This window comes from Ammospiza caudacuta, chromosome 3 (assembly GCF_027887145.1).
Source record: "Ammospiza caudacuta isolate bAmmCau1 chromosome 3, bAmmCau1.pri, whole genome shotgun sequence".
Taxonomy (NCBI): Eukaryota; Metazoa; Chordata; class Aves; order Passeriformes; family Passerellidae; genus Ammospiza; species Ammospiza caudacuta.
Genome location: NC_080595.1, coordinates 6,401,418 through 6,420,963, shown reverse-complemented (window position 1 = coordinate 6,420,963; position 19,546 = coordinate 6,401,418). Strand labels below are relative to the sequence as shown.

At 47.7% G+C, this 19,546-nt stretch overlaps 1 protein-coding gene across 2 annotated transcripts in view; it reads left to right on the top strand.

The window, feature by feature from the left end:
• GALNT14 (polypeptide N-acetylgalactosaminyltransferase 14) overlaps positions 1-19,546 on the top strand; it is a 98,195-nt gene that overhangs the window by 40,771 nt on the left and 37,878 nt on the right. For both annotated transcript variants that reach the window (XM_058801901.1, XM_058801902.1), the window contains exon 3: positions 16,947-17,045. In XM_058801901.1, coding sequence (XP_058657884.1) covers positions 16,947-17,045 — 99 coding nt within the window. The remainder of the gene's footprint in view (positions 1-16,946; positions 17,046-19,546) is intronic.

The following is a 19,546-nucleotide window of genomic DNA, read 5'->3' as shown; positions in this document are numbered from 1 at the left end:
GGAGGGAGCCAGGTGAGGAGGATGGGAGAGGGAGTGTGACGGTGTTCACAGGGGCTCTTGGATGAGGGAGGAGATGAGCATCTGACTCCATGTTTCAGAAGGCTTGATTTATTATTTTGTGATATATATTGCATTAAAACTATACTAAAAGAATGGAAGAAAAGGTTTCATCAGAAGGCCAGCTAAGAATAGAATAGGAAGGAATGATAACAAAGGTTTGTGACTTGGCTCTCTGTCCGAGCTAGCTGGGCTGTGATTAGCTATTCATTAGAAACAACCAACATGGGCCAATCAGAGATGCACCTGTTGCATTCCACAGCAGCAGATAATCAATGTTTACATTTTGTTCCTGAGGCCTCTCAGCTTCTCAGGAGGAAAAATCCTAAAGAAAGGATTTTTCATAAAAGATGTCTGTGACAAGGGATTGCTCAGATGCTGCCACATCTGTGGCAGTGGTGAGAGCTGGAGGAGGTGTCCTGGTGTGGCCAGGTGTCTGTGCTGCTGGCTCTGCTCTCTCCTGTACCCTCTTGTGTGGGTGTTCCCCCATTAGAAGGGTGGCAGCACCCTGTGTGAGCTTGGGGTGGCTGGGTGTGAGATGGTCCAGGTTTCTTCTTGCCTTTGGGGCTCTTCATTAGCTGCTGGGTGGCTGTCAGCAATGGCCTGAGGAGTTTTTCTGTCACTTGATTTATTATTCCAGCTGTTACTCTGTTTTCTGGGCAGAGCCAGGATATTTGTCATTTCATTGCAAAATAAGATTTATCACATTTCAGCAAAATCCTGTATGTGTGAGGGCTGTCCAGATCTTTTGCCTGCAAAGCATTTTGGTGCTGAAGCAGCTGGGTAATATGAGATCTGGGATACTCCTGCCTTTGGTCTTGGTCTCCTTATTTCTAGTGACAGCAAGAGCAGAGCATGACCCTGCAGGTGAGCAGGTACACAAATCAGTGGCAGAAAACACATTTTACACAAAAGTATTTCTGTTAGGAAACAGCATGATTGCTTTTTTTCCTTGGACACCAGACCCCAAGAGGTTAGCTCTCAGTGCTGTGTTTTTCCATCATCTCCCTAGGCTGAGATATCTCAGCATGAATGAGAACAGTCCTTTAAGCAGAGTAGGGGCTGGCTTTTTCCTTTGGGATAAACTACAACTGCTCAAGGTCTTGGTTGTGCCCTTGATCAGATGGCTTTTGTGGCCTAAATCTGAAACTTTCATGTTTATGTGGAGTGCTCACCTCACATAGTGGCATTTGCACTTATTCTTCTGGGTGAATTTGGACTGGAAACTGCAAGGGGGTTTGAGGAACCATTGTGTGATCAAAACACAGAGAGATTGTTTTCAGGTAGCACAGAGAACAAGGAGTATTGAGGTTGGCAATTCTTGGCAGCTAAGCAAGGAGAGCAAGACAGCTATTAATCAGAAACTGGCACTTCATGAAATCATAGAATAATTTGGGCTGGAAGAGACCACAGGAGGTCTCTGATCCAGCCTTCTGCTCCAAGCTGGGTCAGCTGTGTAATCAGCCCAGGTTTGTCTCAATGCAGAAAGCAATGAGCCCACTGGGACTCCTGCCTGTTAGGCTTGCCCCCCAGCATTTTGTAAAAGCTGATGTAATTTAAAAACCCTGGTTGCAGCATGTGGAATTTGTAGTTCTTTCCCCCCAGCTTCCTGTGTTTGTGAAACAATTTTCAAGTTGCTTGAGGTGCTGTCATCTCCTCTTTTGGTGTTCATCATTTTTGGGTTATTTTAACTACCATGTTCATGGATCTTCTCTGGCTTAACACTGCAAGCCTTTGCCAACAGTGAGGTTGAGAAAACTTGGTCAAAGACAAAAATCCCATGGAGTCTCCACTCCATTACGTTGTTTGAAAGTGGACAAAAATATTCACTGGATTGTTTTAGCCCTGCAGAAATCCAGTATTTTGTGTTTTCCTGCTTCTGCTGGAGTTGGTGTCTGGTACAGGTGTGGGAATACCTGCACTGAGGTGCCTCTTTCTGATTGTTGCACCTTCTGTTCCTGGAGAGCTCATGCAGATGTGTGATGAGTCTCTCTGGGGATTTGCCAACTGCAAACTGAGCTGGACATGCACAATCCTGGGAAATAGCTGGGGAGTGTCCAAGTCCCCATACTGGAGCATCTGTGGCCGCCCCAGTGTCTGTGACATTTGCTGCCCCACATTTTTCCTGGTGGAGGTGGAGGGCTCAGCTGAGCTGATGGGTTCTGAGGCAGGGACAGCTGGCTTCAGGGGACAAAAACAGATGAATGCAGTGATCTTTTTTCAAATATCTTTCTACATACTGTCCTCTTTTGAAGCCTTCTGGGTTTGGTGGTTTTTTGAATGTGGTAGGGGAAGAAGGAGTAGATGAGAAGGGTCTGCATGAAATGGGCTTTGGGTCTGCTATTGTGGGCTTGAGCAATGAGAGAAGTTGCATTCCCTGTGGATGGCTGCCCATGTTTGAGCTGGGATCTCTGGCCAGCACTCCTGGCTAGACCATCATCCCAACATTCACTTATCCTCAAGTGAATCCATTCTTCCCTCCTTGGATGTGACAGGGCTTCTGCCATTGCCCACGTTGAATCTTCCCGTGTCTTTCCAGGGAGCTGCTGTGCTTCCTGGGCATCATGGACACCCAAACCACTCCAGACTTCCATGGAAAGGAGAGAGGCTTTCAGGCACCGAGATCCCAATCCAAACCCAGATGCCTGAGGCAGCCTATGGTACTGCTCTGTAATCCCTCCCTCGAGGTAGAGATGCTGGGTTGGCTCACTCAGCATTGCCTCCTTGGCAGGAACGCTGGGTCATTGTCACCATCCCAGGAAAACGAGCTCCTGCCACCCTCTTGGTTTCAGAGGTGCTGTGTCCTCCTCACCCTGGCAGTGTGGTGGCTCCCCTCAGGCTTTTGGAGCACAGCTCAGCGATCCCAGGCTGTGACTCGTGCCCTGGAGTCATGGGCTCTGGATGCTGGCTGTCACCAAGGGGCAGGAGGTGAGGTGAGGTGAGATGCTGCAGTTTTGTGTCTTGAGGGGCTGCCTAGAGAAAAGGCAGGCTGAGGAGTTTTGATTAAAAATGGTTCTGGGAAGGAATGCTGGGCCTGGGGGAGGCTGGTGTTTCTCCAGGAGCAGGGCTGATTGTGTTTAGATTGTGTCTGCTGTAGGGAGGTGGCAGATGTGACAGCATTTATTCTGCAGTGGTGGATTTTCAGTGCTGTTCATCCCCTCTTCTTTTTCTTGCATGAGAAGGATGAGGGTAACTTGAGAATCAGCTGAAGAGTGAGCTGGACTCTGTGAGGAGCTGATGGAAGTGTATGGGCAGGTGTTTATGATGCAGGAGGATGTGCCAGTGAAGTGGTTGTGTTACTCTTTTTTTTTCTGGAGGGCAAAGCTACTTCCATGTGAGTGGGCTGTGCAAGGAGTGTGAGTTATGGCACTTGTCTGCACAGTGAGCAGAAACCATTCCTGAGCTGTACTCTTGGCTGAAAGGTGTCTGCAGGCCCAAGGGGATTGGCAGGTGGGTCCTGGGGGAGTCTGTGGGGACTCAGTGTCTTGGGGCCTGTCTGCAGGCAGTGGGGATGACTGCACTGTTCCAGCAAATATCCTGGTATAATGGTGCATTTCTTACTGCTGAGGTTTGTTCATCCAAGTTGTCCCACCTCCCAGCCCCTGGGTGGGAAAAGCATCTGCACAGGACAGGCATCCTCCCAAAGAGAATCTGAGGGGCTCACAGGGGATCATGCACAGCTTCCATCCCAGCTGTTCTTTCCCTGAAGAGTACCTTTATTTTGTGTTCCTTGCCAAAAATTGCAGTTTCAGAGAGGGGGGAAAAAAGCTGAGAACTTCCTTCTCCCCTCCCTCCCCCCCACATAGTGATGTATTTCTTTCCCCTAAGTCATTTTGGCTTTGTTTCCCTAAGAGACAGTTTTGATTTCATTTTGGAAATTCCCCACTCACCCGTCCACTGCGTTTTGCCAAGAAAAAATGTACACACAAACCAGTTCTGGGTCGATTTGAAATGACCCTTCCCTCATCCTTTCTCAGTCCCTCAATTTCCCCTGCTTGCATCCCAGCCCTGTGGAGAGATGTTGTGCATTGTACTGAGGACTTCAGTGCAGGCACTGGGGGAACCTCCTCCTGCACAGTCCCTGTGGGAATTTACTTCAGTCATTGGTTCCCCCATGAGAACAGGCTTGGTTTTGGGATGGAAGAATTAGGAGAACCCATGGGATTTCCCTTTTTTTGTGCAGAATGGGGTGCTGGAGCAATAAGGGAAGAGAGTGCCTGGGGAGAAGGGATTGCTTCTCCAGTGTCAGTGCTCTTGGCTGAGTCACAGTGCTTTGGTTTTTTAAAGCATCCTTGCCCCAGAGGGCATGGAATGGACCAGAAGAATGTGTACAGCCTTTGAAGAGAGGGGTTTGCCTCTGTGGCAGGTTGGTTTGTGTTGAGGAGTACCTGCTGGTGAGATGCACTGTTAGCCCAGAGTTGAGCTGCTGTCTATCCATCAATACCACGTGTGTCTCTCTCCAGCCTCTTGCTCAATCCCTTGGGAAATGGCAGAGCTACTGCTGCTAGGGCTAATTATTCCTCGAGACAGAAGACATTTGATAAAATATTAACCTTTTTCAAAAACAGAGCCCCAGTTAATTAGCTCCACTTTTGTGACACACTCACCCAGAGATAAAAGCTCGTTCCCCAGATATCTGTCTGTGGAGCAGTGATCTTTCTGCATGTCCCTGTCACCATGGGGGACACAGAGGAGTGGAGGAGTGAGAGCTGGGAATTTAATAAAAGACAGTGACCTGCCAGTCACTGTGCCCTGAGGACAAACTGCTCCATTTCAAGGTGAGCAGTGCCTGGGGAGAGGCACTGCTGCTTTTATTCAAGAGCCTGGAGCTGGAAACAGAGACTGAGTGGGTGGTGGGATCCACCTCGCTGCCTACACCTGGGCTGTGTCTGTGTTGTCAGTGCCACATTTCTGGAACTGGAGTTTGGGGGCTATGTGGGTAGGTAAGGCTTGGTAGAGCTGAGTGAATAACAGTGTTTCAGTCCTTTGGTTATTTAAGAGAAAGAAAAGCCAGGAGATGGCAATTTCAGGATAAACCAAAAGCAAAGCTGTTGGCGAATCTAAAAGTAAAAAGGCAGGAAAACTTAGAGCCAAAAAGATCTGTTTTTCTCATCCTGAAAAGGGAAAAATTTCATTTAGATCTCAAATGTTTTTGACATTTGAGTCATCTAAAAATGACAAGCTGTATTTAAAAGCAAGTGATTTTGAGTATCAGATGAAAAGTACACACTGGGCTCCTGAGGAACAAGCGATGTGCTGGAGTGGAAGTGATGCTGCACCGTGCGTTGGTGGGTGCAGGAGCCACTGGTGGGAGGCATCACTGCACCAGGGAGAGGCTTCTTCCCAGGGGATGGAGGGAGGGATGGGGGTCTCTGACACACCAGGACTGACTGCAGACCCAGCCATGGCCGTTGAGGTGGCTGTGCCTGCATCAGTCTGTGGTATTTTCTGGGGTCCCCGTTGTAGGGAGGAAATTATGAATCTGGCTCCATGTTCTTAGAAGGCTAATTTATTATTTTATGATCTATATTATATTAAAGAATACTATACTAAAACTATACTAAAGAATACAGAAAGCCTTCTGTCTGTATTGTAAAAGATGATAATGAAAACTTGTGACTCTCTTCTCAGTCTTGACACAGCCTGACCATGATTGGTCATTAAGTCAAAACAATTCCCATGAAACCAATGAAACAATGACCAGTTGGTAAACAATGTCCAAACCACATTCTAAAGCAGCAAAACACAGGAGAAACAAATCAGGTAATTATTGTTTTCCCTTTTCCCTGAGGCTTCTCAGCTTCCCAGGAGAAGAAATCCTGACGAAGGGATTTTTCAGATAATATGACAGTGGCATCAGTCAGTCCATGGGGGCACAGGATTTCCTTTTAAAACTCCAGGTGCCTCCTTCCCTGCAATGGACTGATCCTGGTGTTTTTCTACGGAAGAGAAACCCTTGCCTGTCTCCGTGGCCTTCAGGGGCTGCACCCACCTGAATCACACCAAGGCCCAGTGAGGATTTCATGGTGGCCATCCCTTCATCAGCAAGTGCTTCAGCATTCCCAGGGTGTCATTGATCACCCTCTGCTAGAACCATCCTCTGCCTTTGACTGCTGTAACATATTGACCACTTGTCTTATGGTTATTATGTGCCATCGATTACTTTGATAACTTGCTCCGAGTAATTCTGACAGAATGAAGTTGTTTGTTTAACTCTTGTGCTTGTCTCGCTATTTCTATTGACCTAATACATTTATGTAGGCTGAAATCAAAGTCAAGTATTAGTAAATAATGGAACTAATTCTCCAGGACTCACTCCTGATGATAATTTAGGCCATGAGACAGTTTCTTCCATCTTCTTGTTTGGTTTTTTCTCCTAGCCAGCACCTTAAGTTCCTAGTCCATCAGCTGCAGCAAAAGGGCATTTTGTTTTGGGGCCATTTGGGTGGATTTCTGCTTTGAGCACTGCAGATCCCTACATGCTGGAAGTGTTTTTGAGCTGTCACAGCGTGGAGCTCGGTTTGTGCTTCCCCAGCTGTGACTGTGGAGGTGTTGTGAGGATGGGGACTTTCTCAGCTTTGATTTGCCATATGATGCCAGGAAGCTCTCTGGTCAGAAAGCATCCTCCCCAAGGAATCTTTACATCCAGGGTTCTAACCATCTGAAATGTAATTTCAGGTTTTCCTGGCTTCTGAAGGTCTTTAATAATGGATTGGTGGTTGTCCATGAAAGTGCAATGTACCAGATTTTGCTTTTACTTCCACTAAGTGAAAAACTCTGCCGTCAGCTCTGGTATCCCAGTAAAATTGGCATCAGTTTAAAATTCTACTGAATTGTACTGGTTTTGCTTTCTTCTTTTTACTTTTGTTGGCTCAGTTTTTCTTTTTGCCTCAGTTCTGAGCAAGGAAGGGTGGAGGGAGTCAAGAAGCAAGACAGACCCTGAATCTGTGTGGAGGGCCCTAGAAGTCTGAATTATTCATGAGCTGCTTTGAAAATCAAGACACACAATCTGGTTTGACTTGTTTTTAAAGGCAGCCATGCTATTCTTTCCTTCCTTCTTAGTAAATTCTCTTTCTTTTCCCTTCTCCTTTTCTGAAGACAAAAACCCAGCAAATTTTTAATGAATTATAAATGCATCTTCTCATCAGTTTTGAGGTTCACAGGCAGCAGCACATCATGTGCACAGAAGGTTATTTTTGCCTTCTTGCATTTCCCCTTTTCTTCAAATTTAGTCGTTTGATTAATTTTTTAGATACCTATCTTGCAGGGAGAAGAAAGAAAGAGACTGAAAGAGGCAGCAAGTTAGAGGAAATATTAATTGCATGCTAGCCAAATCCAGCACTGCTTCAGGTTCCAGAGGCTGTGTAGAAAAATGTATTTCTTGGTCAACCCAAGGAGACTGATCTCAGGTCAGCCAGTGGTTAAGCTGCACCAATTTGCAGGACTCTAGTCTTTTGTGCATTTTCTAGTATTTTTGTGGGGAAGGAGCAGACTTGGACAGGTTCCTCTGGACATCTAATCTACAGCCAGAGCTGGTTCACAGCCCCAGCAGATTTTTCCTCAGGGCCTTCTTTGCAATTTTATCAAATTACATCTAGTTCAAACCTGCTGAATAATTCCTTGTGAGGAACCACCAGTGAGTATTTGTTGCAGATGTGCCTCCTTACCCTTGCTGAAGCCCTTGTACACCCTGAAGTCATCTGCTCAACCAGGGATTCCTCTCTTTGGACCACCACTGTTTCTCCCAGCCTGACAGCGTCTCTTTCATACCACCCTAGGGATTTTTCAGCCCCTTTTTGGGAATGCAGACCTGAGGCACATGCCAGTCCAGCACAGAGAAATCCGTCTGACCTTTCTCAAGGGTATATTTTCACCTTGGCAAGCCAAACTTGAGCTGGCATTCCGTGGAATCATGTGGCACTGCCAGCTGACATCTGACTCCGCATCCTTTCTTCTTTCCTTCTGGCACGGCTGCTTTCCTTCTGCTGAGCCTTCCAGCTGTGTTTCCAGCCTCTCTTTGCTCTAGGCCTTTGCTCTGGTGTTTCTGTAGCACCACCTGCCCACAGCCATGGCCAGCCCGAGGTGGACCTGCAGGACCAGAGGGTCTGGAGCTGGTGGCAATTCCTGCCGCCGCTGGTTTTCCTGTTATGCTGTGACAGTCACATCTGTGCTCTGAGCTGCCACCTCCACACTCAGATTGTGTCCTGGTGGAGCTTAGAGGCAACACCAGAGGGAATCCCAGAGCTTTCTCAGTATGTCTTTGTGCCAAAGCTGACCCCACATGCAGGATGCGCCAGCAGCAATTGTCTCACTGCTCACAGCTGTGCCCTGGGTGCCATGGTGGTGCTGGGGATGCACAGGCCATGGCCAGCCCTCTGTTTGGCAGCTTCTTCCTGGCTAAGGAGGGGCAAAGCAAACCCAAGGAAGGAGCAGGAGCTGCTGGCATAACTTGGATGGAAAGGAGCATTTTGAAGGTCTCTCAAAGCTGAATGAAAAACACTTTGAGGCAACATGAGGAGGGGTGGCTTGGGGAGAGCCAAGAAGCAAGAGTATTGATGGGAGGTGAATGCCATGGAGATCACTTGACCCCTCTATGCGCTCTGGTCAAGCAAATTCTGAATTGTTGTGTCCCATTTTTACTCTTGTATGAGACTGATGCACTGACTGTGGTGTGAGCAGGACTTCTTGGATTTTCCATCTCTGGAGGTCATCAGGTAATGATTTTTTGAAAGGTACTCTGCAGTCAGGCACAAGTCACTGGACTTAATGCATTAATAACTGCAAAATGCAGAAATAACTGGGAGAAATGCCAGAGGTTGTGCTGCCCAGAGGTCAGGGGAGGTGGTGCACAGTCCTATCCAGCAGTAAGCTCTATGAACTTCCCAGATTCCATATGATTTGGCGCATGCATTGTTTTATAGCATGCTCTGCCCACATGACCATATTTGGGCATGCCTGGCCCACATGACCGTATTTGGACTTTGGCCATACCCACATGACCATATTTGGGCATGCCCCACCCACATGACCATATTTGTGATTTTGGCCATGCCCACATGGCCATATTTGGGCATGCCCTGCCTACATGACCATATTTGGACTTTGGCCACGCCCACATGACCATATTTGGGCATGCCCTGCCCACATGATCATATTTGGAATTTGGCCATGCCCACATGACCATATTTGGGTGTGCCCCATTTCCTTATTTGGGCATGCCCCGCCCATATTTGGAATTTGGTCACACCCACATGGCTGTATTTGGGCATGCCCCACCCACATGACCATATTTGTACTTTGGCCACGCCCATATGACCATATTTGGGCATGCCCCGCCCACATGACCATATTTGGAATTTGGCCACGCCCACATGACCATATTTGGGCATGCCCCATTTCCTTATTTGGGCATGCCCCGCCCACATGACCATATTTGGCATTTGGCCACGCCCACATGACCATATTTGAGCACACACCCCCCCCCCCCCCATTTCCTTATTTGGACATGCCCTGCCCATGTGACCATATATGGAGCTTGGCCACGCCCACATGACCATATTTGGAATTTGGTCACGCCCCCATTTCCTTATTGGGCATGCCCCGCCCACATGACCATATTGTGCCTTTTGCCATGCCCACATGACCATATTTGGAATTTGGCCATGCCCACATGACCATATTTGGGTATGCCGAATTTCCTTATTTGGGAATATCCTGCCCACATGACCATATATGGAATTTGGCCACGCCCACATGATCATATTTGAGTGTGTCCCGTTTCCTTATTTGGGCATGACCCGCCCACATGACCATTATTGGAATTTGGCCACACCCACATGTCTATATTTGGGCATGCCCGGCCCACATGACCGTATTTGGTCTTTGGTCACGCCCACATGACTATATTTGGACATGGCCCCCATAGCCATATTTTGAATTTGGCCACGCCCACATGACCATATTTGGGCATGCCCCATTTCCTTATTTGGGCATGCCCCGCCCACATGACCATATTTGGCATTTGGCCACGCCCACATGACCATATTTGAGCACACACACCCCCCCCCCCCCCCCCATTTCCTTATTTGGGCATGCCCCATTTCCTTATTTGGACATGCCCTGCCCATGTGACCATATATGGAGCTTGGCCACGCCCACATGACCATATTTGGAATTTGGTCACGCCCCCATTTCCTTATTGGGCATGCCCCGCCCACATGACCATATTGTGCCTTTTGCCATGCCCACATGACCGTATTTGGGCATGCCCCGCCCACATGACCATATTTGGAATTTGGTCACGCCCCCATTTCCTTATTGGGCATGCCCCGCCCACATGACCATATATGGAATTTTGCCATACCCCCCCCCCCATTTCCTTATTTGGGTATGCCCCACCCACATGACCATATTTGGAATTTGGCCACGCCCATATGACCATATTTGGGCATGCCCCAATTCCTTATTTGGTCATACCCTGCCCACATGACCATATTTGGAATTTGGCCACGCCCACATGACCTTATTTGGGTGTGCCCCATTTCCTTATTTGGGCATGCCCCACCCATATCACCATATTTGGAATTTGGTCACACCCACATGATCATATTTGGGCATGCCCCGCCCACACAACCATATTTAGAACTTGGCCACGCCCACGTGACCATCTTTGGGCATGCCCCGCCCACATATATCAAATCATGTCCCCCTCTATATCAAACCCTAGCCAGGGTTCCAATTTTTAGAATATTTTCGTGTAAGTCTCCTCCGTTAGTTTTTGGGAAGAAATTCTTTACTGTGAGAGGGATGAAGCGCTGGAATAGGTTCCCAAGAGAAGTTGTGGAATGTCATCCCTGGAGGTGTTCAATTGTTGCATGGGATTTAAAGGAGCATGTTCCAGTGCAAGGTGTCCCTTCCCAAGGCAGGGAGTTGGAATTAGATGATCTCTAAGGTCCCTTCCAACCCCACATAAAAACATTCTATGTTTTTATGATCTATGAATTTTGTTTCAGCTCAAAGACAGGGCTTAGGCACAATAGTTTTCCACTGTTGTGTATGCCACCCTGAAAGGTTGTCCTGAGAGGTGTGACCGAGGTGCCTGCATGTCCTCCACCCATCCCTACAGGTGTGCAGAGCCTGTTTAGCAGTGTTTGCTGTTGGCCAGGACAGCCGGGGTTCTGATCTTTTCCTTGCCACTGACAGCTCTCTCCTTGCCTGTGGTGGGTAGTGGCTTCCTTTCTCACCAGGGCCATAATTTTCTTCCATGGGAGCAATTTTTCAACATTCCTTGTGGAATGTCGTCTGAAATCAGCGTGGTTTGTCCATCAGGGCTGGTGTGAACCAATGGAGAGAGTCCCTGTAAGATCTATGTATTAGATAAGTGGGTCCTAGTTACTCCAGACAAGCTACAGCTGCAAAGTCCTTAGTTGGGCAGCAGCTGTAGCTTGTGAAGGTAACTGGAATAAAATGGAGCGGGTTGAGAGCCCAAGAGGAGCCCCTGAGAAGCTGTGAAGAACTGTGCTGCAGAGAAGAACTGCTTGGTAGAAAACCAGCCAAGAAGGTATGAACTTTAAGAATATAATTGCAACAGTGTGGGACTTGAGAAATATGAATACAACATGAACCCATCCTGTTGGTGATGGCAGGTCCTCTGGGCTGATGTGACAGCCCTGTGGCAGCAGAGTGCACACAAACCCAAATACCCTTATTTTGGATGCGTGGTGACAAGACTGTTCTCCCATGTGTTTCCAAGGAGAAGAGAGGAGCTAGCAGGGAGGTGAAGGATGGTGTAGCTCTGCCTGGTGCAGCTGCTGTTTGAAATAAATATGCAGAGAGTGCTTTGGAAGTGGTGAGCTGAGTTGAGGGAGAGTGTGGACTTTGTGGAAAATGTTAAAAATTCGGAGCAGAGCTGTTGGCAAGTGGTGGCTGTTGAAGTAGAGCAGAGGAATGAGCAGAAGCCTGGCCAGGGGAATCCAGGGGATAAGGATGATAATTTATTGAGGGACTTTAATGAGGTACAGAGAGGGTGAACGTAAGAGATGGATTTTGAGAGACACAGCACTGCACTGTGGACATGTAATGTTGGGTGAGCCTTGGGGCACCAGAAGAGGCTGTGGAACAGGGTCTGATGCCTAAAGAGGCTGATCTGGAACAGAGACTAGGCAGAATTAAAGGAATAAAGTAGGTATTTGTTAAAAGGCCTTCAAAGGATACACCTTGGGCAGTACAAGAACCCAGCTGTGGCTCTATCCAAGATGGATGCAGGATGGATGACCAGTCACAAAGCTCTCCTCAGTTTGCTGTTGTTTGTACTTCTTGAGCCTAAAACCGCATCGGTGTCCTTGGCTCTCAGGCTGGAAAAGCATTTTTTGGTCTAACTAAACTGTGAAGAGAGCTTGCTAACACTTTATATGAAGTTCAGAGTCACACACCAAGGCAGTACCGAATCTTTTTAGATATGAAAGTTAAAACTAAATAGCATCAGGTCTTATCTTGTTCACGCTGTTCATCTTTACCATTGTGCTGTGCAGCTGTGGTGGCAAGGTGGGCTTTGGTTTGGTGAGGGGCACTGAGAGTAAAGTTTGCCATTTTTAAATGTAAGATGGGTTCAGATTCCCTAGAAATGGGTGTGTGCTGCCCTGTCAGGAGGATCTCTAAGGATGCAGGGGCAGCTCTGTGTGTGGAGGCCACCAGCTTGTGATACTCCTGCGCTCACCAGCAGCACAAGGGCTGAAGAAGCTCAAGGAAAATATCTTGAGAAAGGGATTTTGAGGGCAGTGCTGGAGTTTCCAGAGTTTAGAACTTTGCAGGAGAGCTTTGCAATTCCTGCAGTGAGTGCAGGGCTCTGGCTGTCTGCTCCATGTCCCCACAAACAGGCACTGCATTATTTATTTCGCAGCAGTTAGCAGCACATTGGGAATGTGGGGGCAGATGTGCTGCCCTGTCCAACCTGGAGGAAGTATGACAGGCAACCAGTCCAGGCTGGGATTTTCCAAGCGATTCCTAAGGTGTTTGTAGCCAGACTACCCCTTTCAGAACTTCCTGATTGTGAAATTATTTCCATTTTGAATGGAAAAAAAAACTTCATTTGACGGGAGGAGTCACTTTTTGATTGAAGTTTGACATCTTGCATGAGGAAATAAGAATTTTTCTCCATCTGGATGCTATCCCTGGGGTTTTTAGGGTAGGCCAGCATAACTTCTGTCTTCTTTCACCCCACCCAGATGCTGGGAACCTGCAGAGCTGCCTGGCAGCTTTCCTGCTTGCACTTGCTCTCCAGTCCTGCTGCAAGGTTTCAAAGCATCAAACTTTAAATCGCTTTAGCCAGTAAGTTTCAACACACTGCAAATACAGGCAGTGCAGTTACTGCTTTTCTGTTGTCCTTTTTTTCTTTCCTTTTTTTTTTTTTTAACAATCCAAAAAAAACCCCTCAAACTTTCATTGGTTTCCTGAAAATGTTGTGGGTGTTGGTTTTGGTTTTGTTTTGTTTTTTTGTTGGCAATTGGGTGACCTATGAAATACCATCAGCAGCACAAAACGTTTATCCAGTGACAGCCTGAGGTAGCACAGGCAGCTTTTAGCAGGTTTATTTTCATTATTACAGCAATTTTAGGGCTGCATGCTGCAATTTTCACTTGCAGTGAGGTATTAAATTGAAATTACCCCAGATGTAATTGTCACACAAAATAATTCTGGACATGCTGGATTTAATGCTTTTCTAAGCTGTGGTTTTTATTACCCAAGTAAGTGCCAAAAAAAGACACTTGTAGTCAACAACTTAAACTGAAATCTGCCTTCTGGGGACCCAAGATGTTTAGTTGCAGTTACATTGGGGGAGGAAGGGTGGGGGGAAAAAAAAGGGACCAAGTGGAGGAAACTTTGGGAGGGCTCCTTAAAGAACCTAGGGATAAAATCCTGGGCAAGGGGAGAGAGTCAGAGCCATAAAGAACTGTGATGGTGTTCACAGGGGTTTTCAGGTGAGGGAAGAGACAAGAATGTTGACTCTTTGTTCAGAAGGCTTGATTTAATATTTTATGATATATATGACATTAAAACTATACTAAAAAGAATAGAAGGAAAAGTTTCATCTCAGAAGGCTAGCTAAGCTAAGAATAGAAAGGAATAAATAATAAAGGTTTGTGTTTTGGACAGAGAGTCTAAGCTAACTGGGCTGTGATTGGCCATTAATTATAAACATCTGAGATGGGCCAGTCACCGATCCACCTGTTGCATTCCACAGCAGCAGATAACCATTGTTTACATTTTGTTCCTGAGGCCTCTCAGCTTCTCAGGAACAAAAAATCTTAAAGAAAGATTTTTCATGAAAAGATGTCTGTGACAAAGCACCCAGGACGAGGAGCCCTGGGAGGAAGATCCAGCAGCTCTGCCTCACCCTTTGCAGGCAGCTTCTGGTTTTGGAGAGGCAAATCCCAGTTTTGGAGAGGTTTTGGAGAGGCAAGTCCCAGCTGTGGTGTGGTGCTGGTCACATATGGAGAGAGTCCCTGTAAGATCTGTGTATTAGATAAGTGGGTCCTAGTTACTCCAAATGAGCTACAGCTGCGAAGTCCTTAGTTGGGCAGCAGCTGTAGCTTGTGAAGGTAACTGGAATAAAAGGGATGGGCTGAGAGCCCAAGAGGAGCCCCTGAGAAGCTGTGAAGAACTGTGCTGCAGAGAAGAACTGCTTGGTAGAAAACCAGCCAAGAAGGTATGAACTTTAGGAATATAATTGCAACAGTATGGGACTTGAGAAATACGAAATACAACAATATGAATAACCACAGTCACAGAGGCGAAGCGAGGCTGGAGCTCCACAGCAGCATCATTCCTCTCCTGGGGATGTGACAAGCCTCACTAGACGCGAGCCAGAGGTGACTTGCAGCTCTGGAGGTGCCCCTGTGTGACATTCCAGCTTCTCCCACACGCACACTGTCTGGTTGGGCCGGTCTGGTGCGTCAACATCTGGAATTTTAGAAGCAGGTTGTTGCTCAGGAGAAGCCTGAGCCAGCCTGCAGCACTCCCACCCGTGGGAGGCACAGACACTCCCAGCTCCTGCTTTCTTTACCAGCTCCTGGGCTGTTGTAACAGCATAAGTAAAGTATTGATGACTTTGTATTTTCCACTCCCGCTTGTTCTCTGCCAGAAATAGCTTTCCTTGTTGGCTCCACAGAGCCCTGCTGGAAGTGGGTGGAAGGACACGCATCTGGGAGCCGAGTATAAATAGCACAGGCAGAGCAGCTGCCATTGTCTGTCCCTGCAGCTCCGCAGAGCAAACGGGAGCTGAGCCTGGGCATGGCAAAACCCAGCAGCAGCTTGGGATGGCCGGGCTGGAGCGGGACACTGGGTGGTGCCAGTGATGCTGCAGTGACCCAAGGGAGCAGCTCAGGGCACGACCCAGTGCTGTTCCGTAATTCAGAAAGGCTCTGTTTCCAGCATCCCTGGGATGCAGCGTTGATGGATGAGGGTGCTGTCGCACGGGGCAGCGCTGCTGAACTTTCTCCTGCATATGGAATAGCTGCGCGGCCTCGGCGTCCTTTGGGATGGACCCAGAATTAGAATTGGCTCCAAGGTGAATTCCTGGTGTGGATGACTGTGCTGAAAGAGCAGGGGAGTAATGAGAAACCTGCTTTTGGTCAAGTTCAAGCAGGATTTGGAAAGGGTTTTGAGTGAAACAATGAGAGAAAGCAGCAACTAATTTAGCGTGAGCTTTTAAATATTTTGTCCCACCCAAGATACCATTTTTTCCTTATCTTTGGAATTGTTTCTCCTGTTGTGCACTCTTGTTCACTTTGTAAATAATCAGAAATACAGTTTCAAAATTAAAGTATGTAAAACCTCATTTAAAATAGAGCATTTTGGCATTTGAGAGGTGCAACATGCTGTTCTGAATAGCATAAACCAACAATATCTGGCTGCTCTTACGTGTTTTCTCCTCTCCATATCCAATTTAATTTTTCCATCTGTTTTTACTTCACCTTGCAGGTTCTGTGGCCCAGAATTTTTGGGGGAGTGAGCTGATGGTTTTTTGGAAAAGTGGTTGCTCAGTGCTCTTTCCTGCTGCGTTTGAGGGGTGCTAGTGGTAGCACTTGGGCAGTGACACAGGAGCAGACAAATGGCATGAGGGTGGCGAGGGACAGGAGAGCTCCTGTTGTGTCATCTTGAGACCATCTTAAGGGACTGATAGGGCCCTGGAAAGGGCAGCATGGATGTAAGGGGTATCTGGATTTTCTGAGCTGGGAATATATTGGTGTGGGTCTATAAAAGCCACAAATTTAATCAGCTAAAGGTCAAAGTAATTACAGAGTCTGTGACATTTCCTCCTGGGAAGGAGGCAGCAGGGACTGTGGCTGCAGCTGTGGGTTTTCACCTTCTGAAGGCTGGCTTGGAAAGTTTGAAATCCCAGTCTTCCCTGTAGTCTGGTTATGTAATTAAGGTGGAATTAATAAGGAAACAATCAATTTAGAAACAGGGCTTGGTTTACCTTGCAGCTGGCAGGTGGGAATTGCTTCCTCAGGAGGCTGAGTGTGAGGTGGATGGGAGATGGAGCTGCAGGGATGCTCTTACCTCTCATGGTGCCATGAGCCAGGGGATGAGAGAAGTGCTGGTGGGTAGCTGGGAAGCACTGGTTAGAGGAAAGGGCCACCAGCTGTGTGCCTCCCTTCTCATCCCTTCCCATTAATGACAGTTCTTTGCTGCTTTAATCCTCAATGGCTTACTTGGCAGTTCCTGGATTCCTCTATAAATTCTTCACACAAAAAAAGTCTTATTTATTGCTTTGTAATAACGGCTGGAGACCATTTACTGTTGGACTGTGCTGCCTGTGTTGGTGAAGTGAGCTCTGGCTTTGAATTCCAGCACCTGAATTCAGCCTTTTCTGCCTTCTCCCTCCCCAGGTGTACGACCTTGCACTACAGCCAGGACCTGCCACCCACCAGCGTGGTCATCACCTTCCACAACGAGGCCAGGTCCACCCTGCTGAGGACAATCCGCAGGTAAGAGCTCCTGGGAGCCTCTGGAAAGAGGGTCAGTGGTCATCACAAATGAAAAAGGCAGAATCTGTTTGCCCTCACCACAGCAACAGGAGCAGACCTGCCAGCTGTGGTCTCAAATGGAGACTGGGAGAAATTAGCCTAAAAGTTGCTCTCTGAGAGGCAGGTTTTACAGTGGGATGCTCAGGGAAGTGAGGAGCTGTGCTTCCCTTTGCAGGGCCTAGCATGGGAAACTCTTGAGGGCTCATCAGCAGATTAGACAGAGTCTGGACTAAGAGCTTTTCTATCCAGCTGGGTAGGAGTGCTCAGCTGTGTTTTGGCCCAGCTCTCTAGGGACATTCTGTGGATATCTGCTCCAGTGCTGCTCTCTGAGCTTCTCCAGTGCCAGAAAGGCTTGCTAATTGAGAAGCCCTAATGACACACATGCAGAGCAGATTCTCAGGGAGGGTTTCTGTCCTCCTGCAGCCACACGGTGCAGCACTCTGGGCATGAGGCCATCCCTTCATTTGTCAGTTTGTTCTTGGCTGTGTTTTGCTGTCGTGGATAGACTGAAGGCTTCATTTTCACTGCAGGCTTTTTGAAATCTGTGTTTAATCCCGAGGTGTGCCTTGAATCTGCAGGTTCTCTTGTGGGAAGGTGTGTCCAGCTCTGGGCTGGTGGGTTGCTCTGTAACAAGCCTGGGTGTGCTGTGCTCTGTGCCAGTGGTGCACATCTCATGTGCCCTGCTGCAAGTCTTGGCTTTTAAATTTAAGCCCTGGCATCCCCAGGGACCCCTTGCCATTGCTGGTGCTGGTCAGACTGGGGTTGCTGGTTAGGGGGAGGATTCAGCTGTGCCCTGCTCACTGTCATGTCATTGCTGAGCTTTTCTCTCAGCATCCTTCTTCAGGTGAGCGTATCCAGGGCCACAAGTGAGTTTGACAGTCCTGAAATTGAATTCCTGCTCTGCTTTATGGTTTCATGCCCAATCCTGTCTCCCTGCTTCACACTCAGTAATCTGTCACTGCTTTCTCTCTCTGGCGTGTGTGAATTTTGGGTGACACTGATGCTTGGTGCTGCGTTGGTGACACTGATGCTTGGTGCTGTGCGCCACCTCCTCAGTCCTGGGCCTCCCCTTTCATCTTTTCAGTGCCTTGCATAAGTTTGCCATTCTCCAGAACCAGTTGTATTTGTAACAGAGGTGGCAAGTGCAGTCCTCTAGCTCCTGAAATATAACATGGGAAGAGCAGGGATGGATTCTAACCTCATTTTCCCCCGTAACTCAGCACCCAACTGTCCTGCCAGGAGTGATGTTGTCACATGAGAAATGTTAGACCCATGGTACAGCTCTTAGGCCTGGATCCCCCATATCTGGCCTCATTAGAGAACTGTTCATTGCAGTGATGGCAAGGTTAGAAGTACAGGTACATTGAATTTTTACTTCTTCCTTGAGGTGATTATCCTTTGAAGTTTCTTATTTCCAGCATAGAAAGACTTTCTTTCTTGTTCCTCTTTTTTTCAATTTGCTTGACTTGATTAATTGGCTTTGCTGCCTTCCTTACCTGGTCGTGTGTGATTTTCACCATAGCTTTGCCCCTTTGCACTGCTCCTTCTCTCTTATGGGCCCTGGCAATTCCAGTGCTCATGTTTAATCTGTGGGGAGGTTTTCCCCAGCTCTGGGGACCCTTCTGAGCCCTCTTTCTTGTAGGTTCATCTGCCTCTTTAGCCTCTGTGGGTTAATTTGCTGTGCCTTCTGACTGCTTGGGGCTTTTTCCCTCTTGCTTGCCAAATACTTGGTTTAATTAGATCTTCCAGATGACTCCATCCCACAGTGGCTGTAACAACATGGATAATTTTCCTTGGCCATTTAAAACAAACTCTGTCCTCCTGACAGTGCTTTGTGCCTTTTGGGGCAGTTTGTGGCCAACTGCTTTTAGCATTGTGGTGGGTAAATTTGGCACCTTTTCTCCCTAGTCCATGTTTGCAGTGGTATAACCCAGGTGACAGACAGATGGACAGGCTGAGGAACAGAGAGGTGATTTTTTCCACAGCTGGTGGAAGATTCTGAGCTGCAGACCTGGTTTCCTGAGTTCCAGTATGTTGGATTTTCCAGCCTCGTTGAAGAATCAATGTTCTCATGTTAATTGAGATTCTCAGTGTTAATCACCCTGTCCAGGAGCAAGAGATAGGACAAAGGGACATTTCTTGGCTGGTCCAAAGCCATGGGTGATGGGGCACTGACCCTGCAAAAGGGGCACTCCCTATGTAAGCAGAGAGGAGAGCCAGAGGGAAGTGCTGCTTGGGGGAATGCCTCTTGCAGAAGTGACCACGTACCTGCTGAGCAGGGGGGATTTTGCTATTCCTGCTGTTTTCCTGGATGCTTGAGAGCCTCAGTGCTCCCCAAGTGCTGAGGCTGAGCTGTGCTGCAGGCTCAGGGTGCTTCAGGCTCTTGGTAGGAACCAGCAACATGTGGCTTCCCTGGCACCCCTTAATCAGTTCACGTTGGGAGCGCTTGGGACAGTTCATTT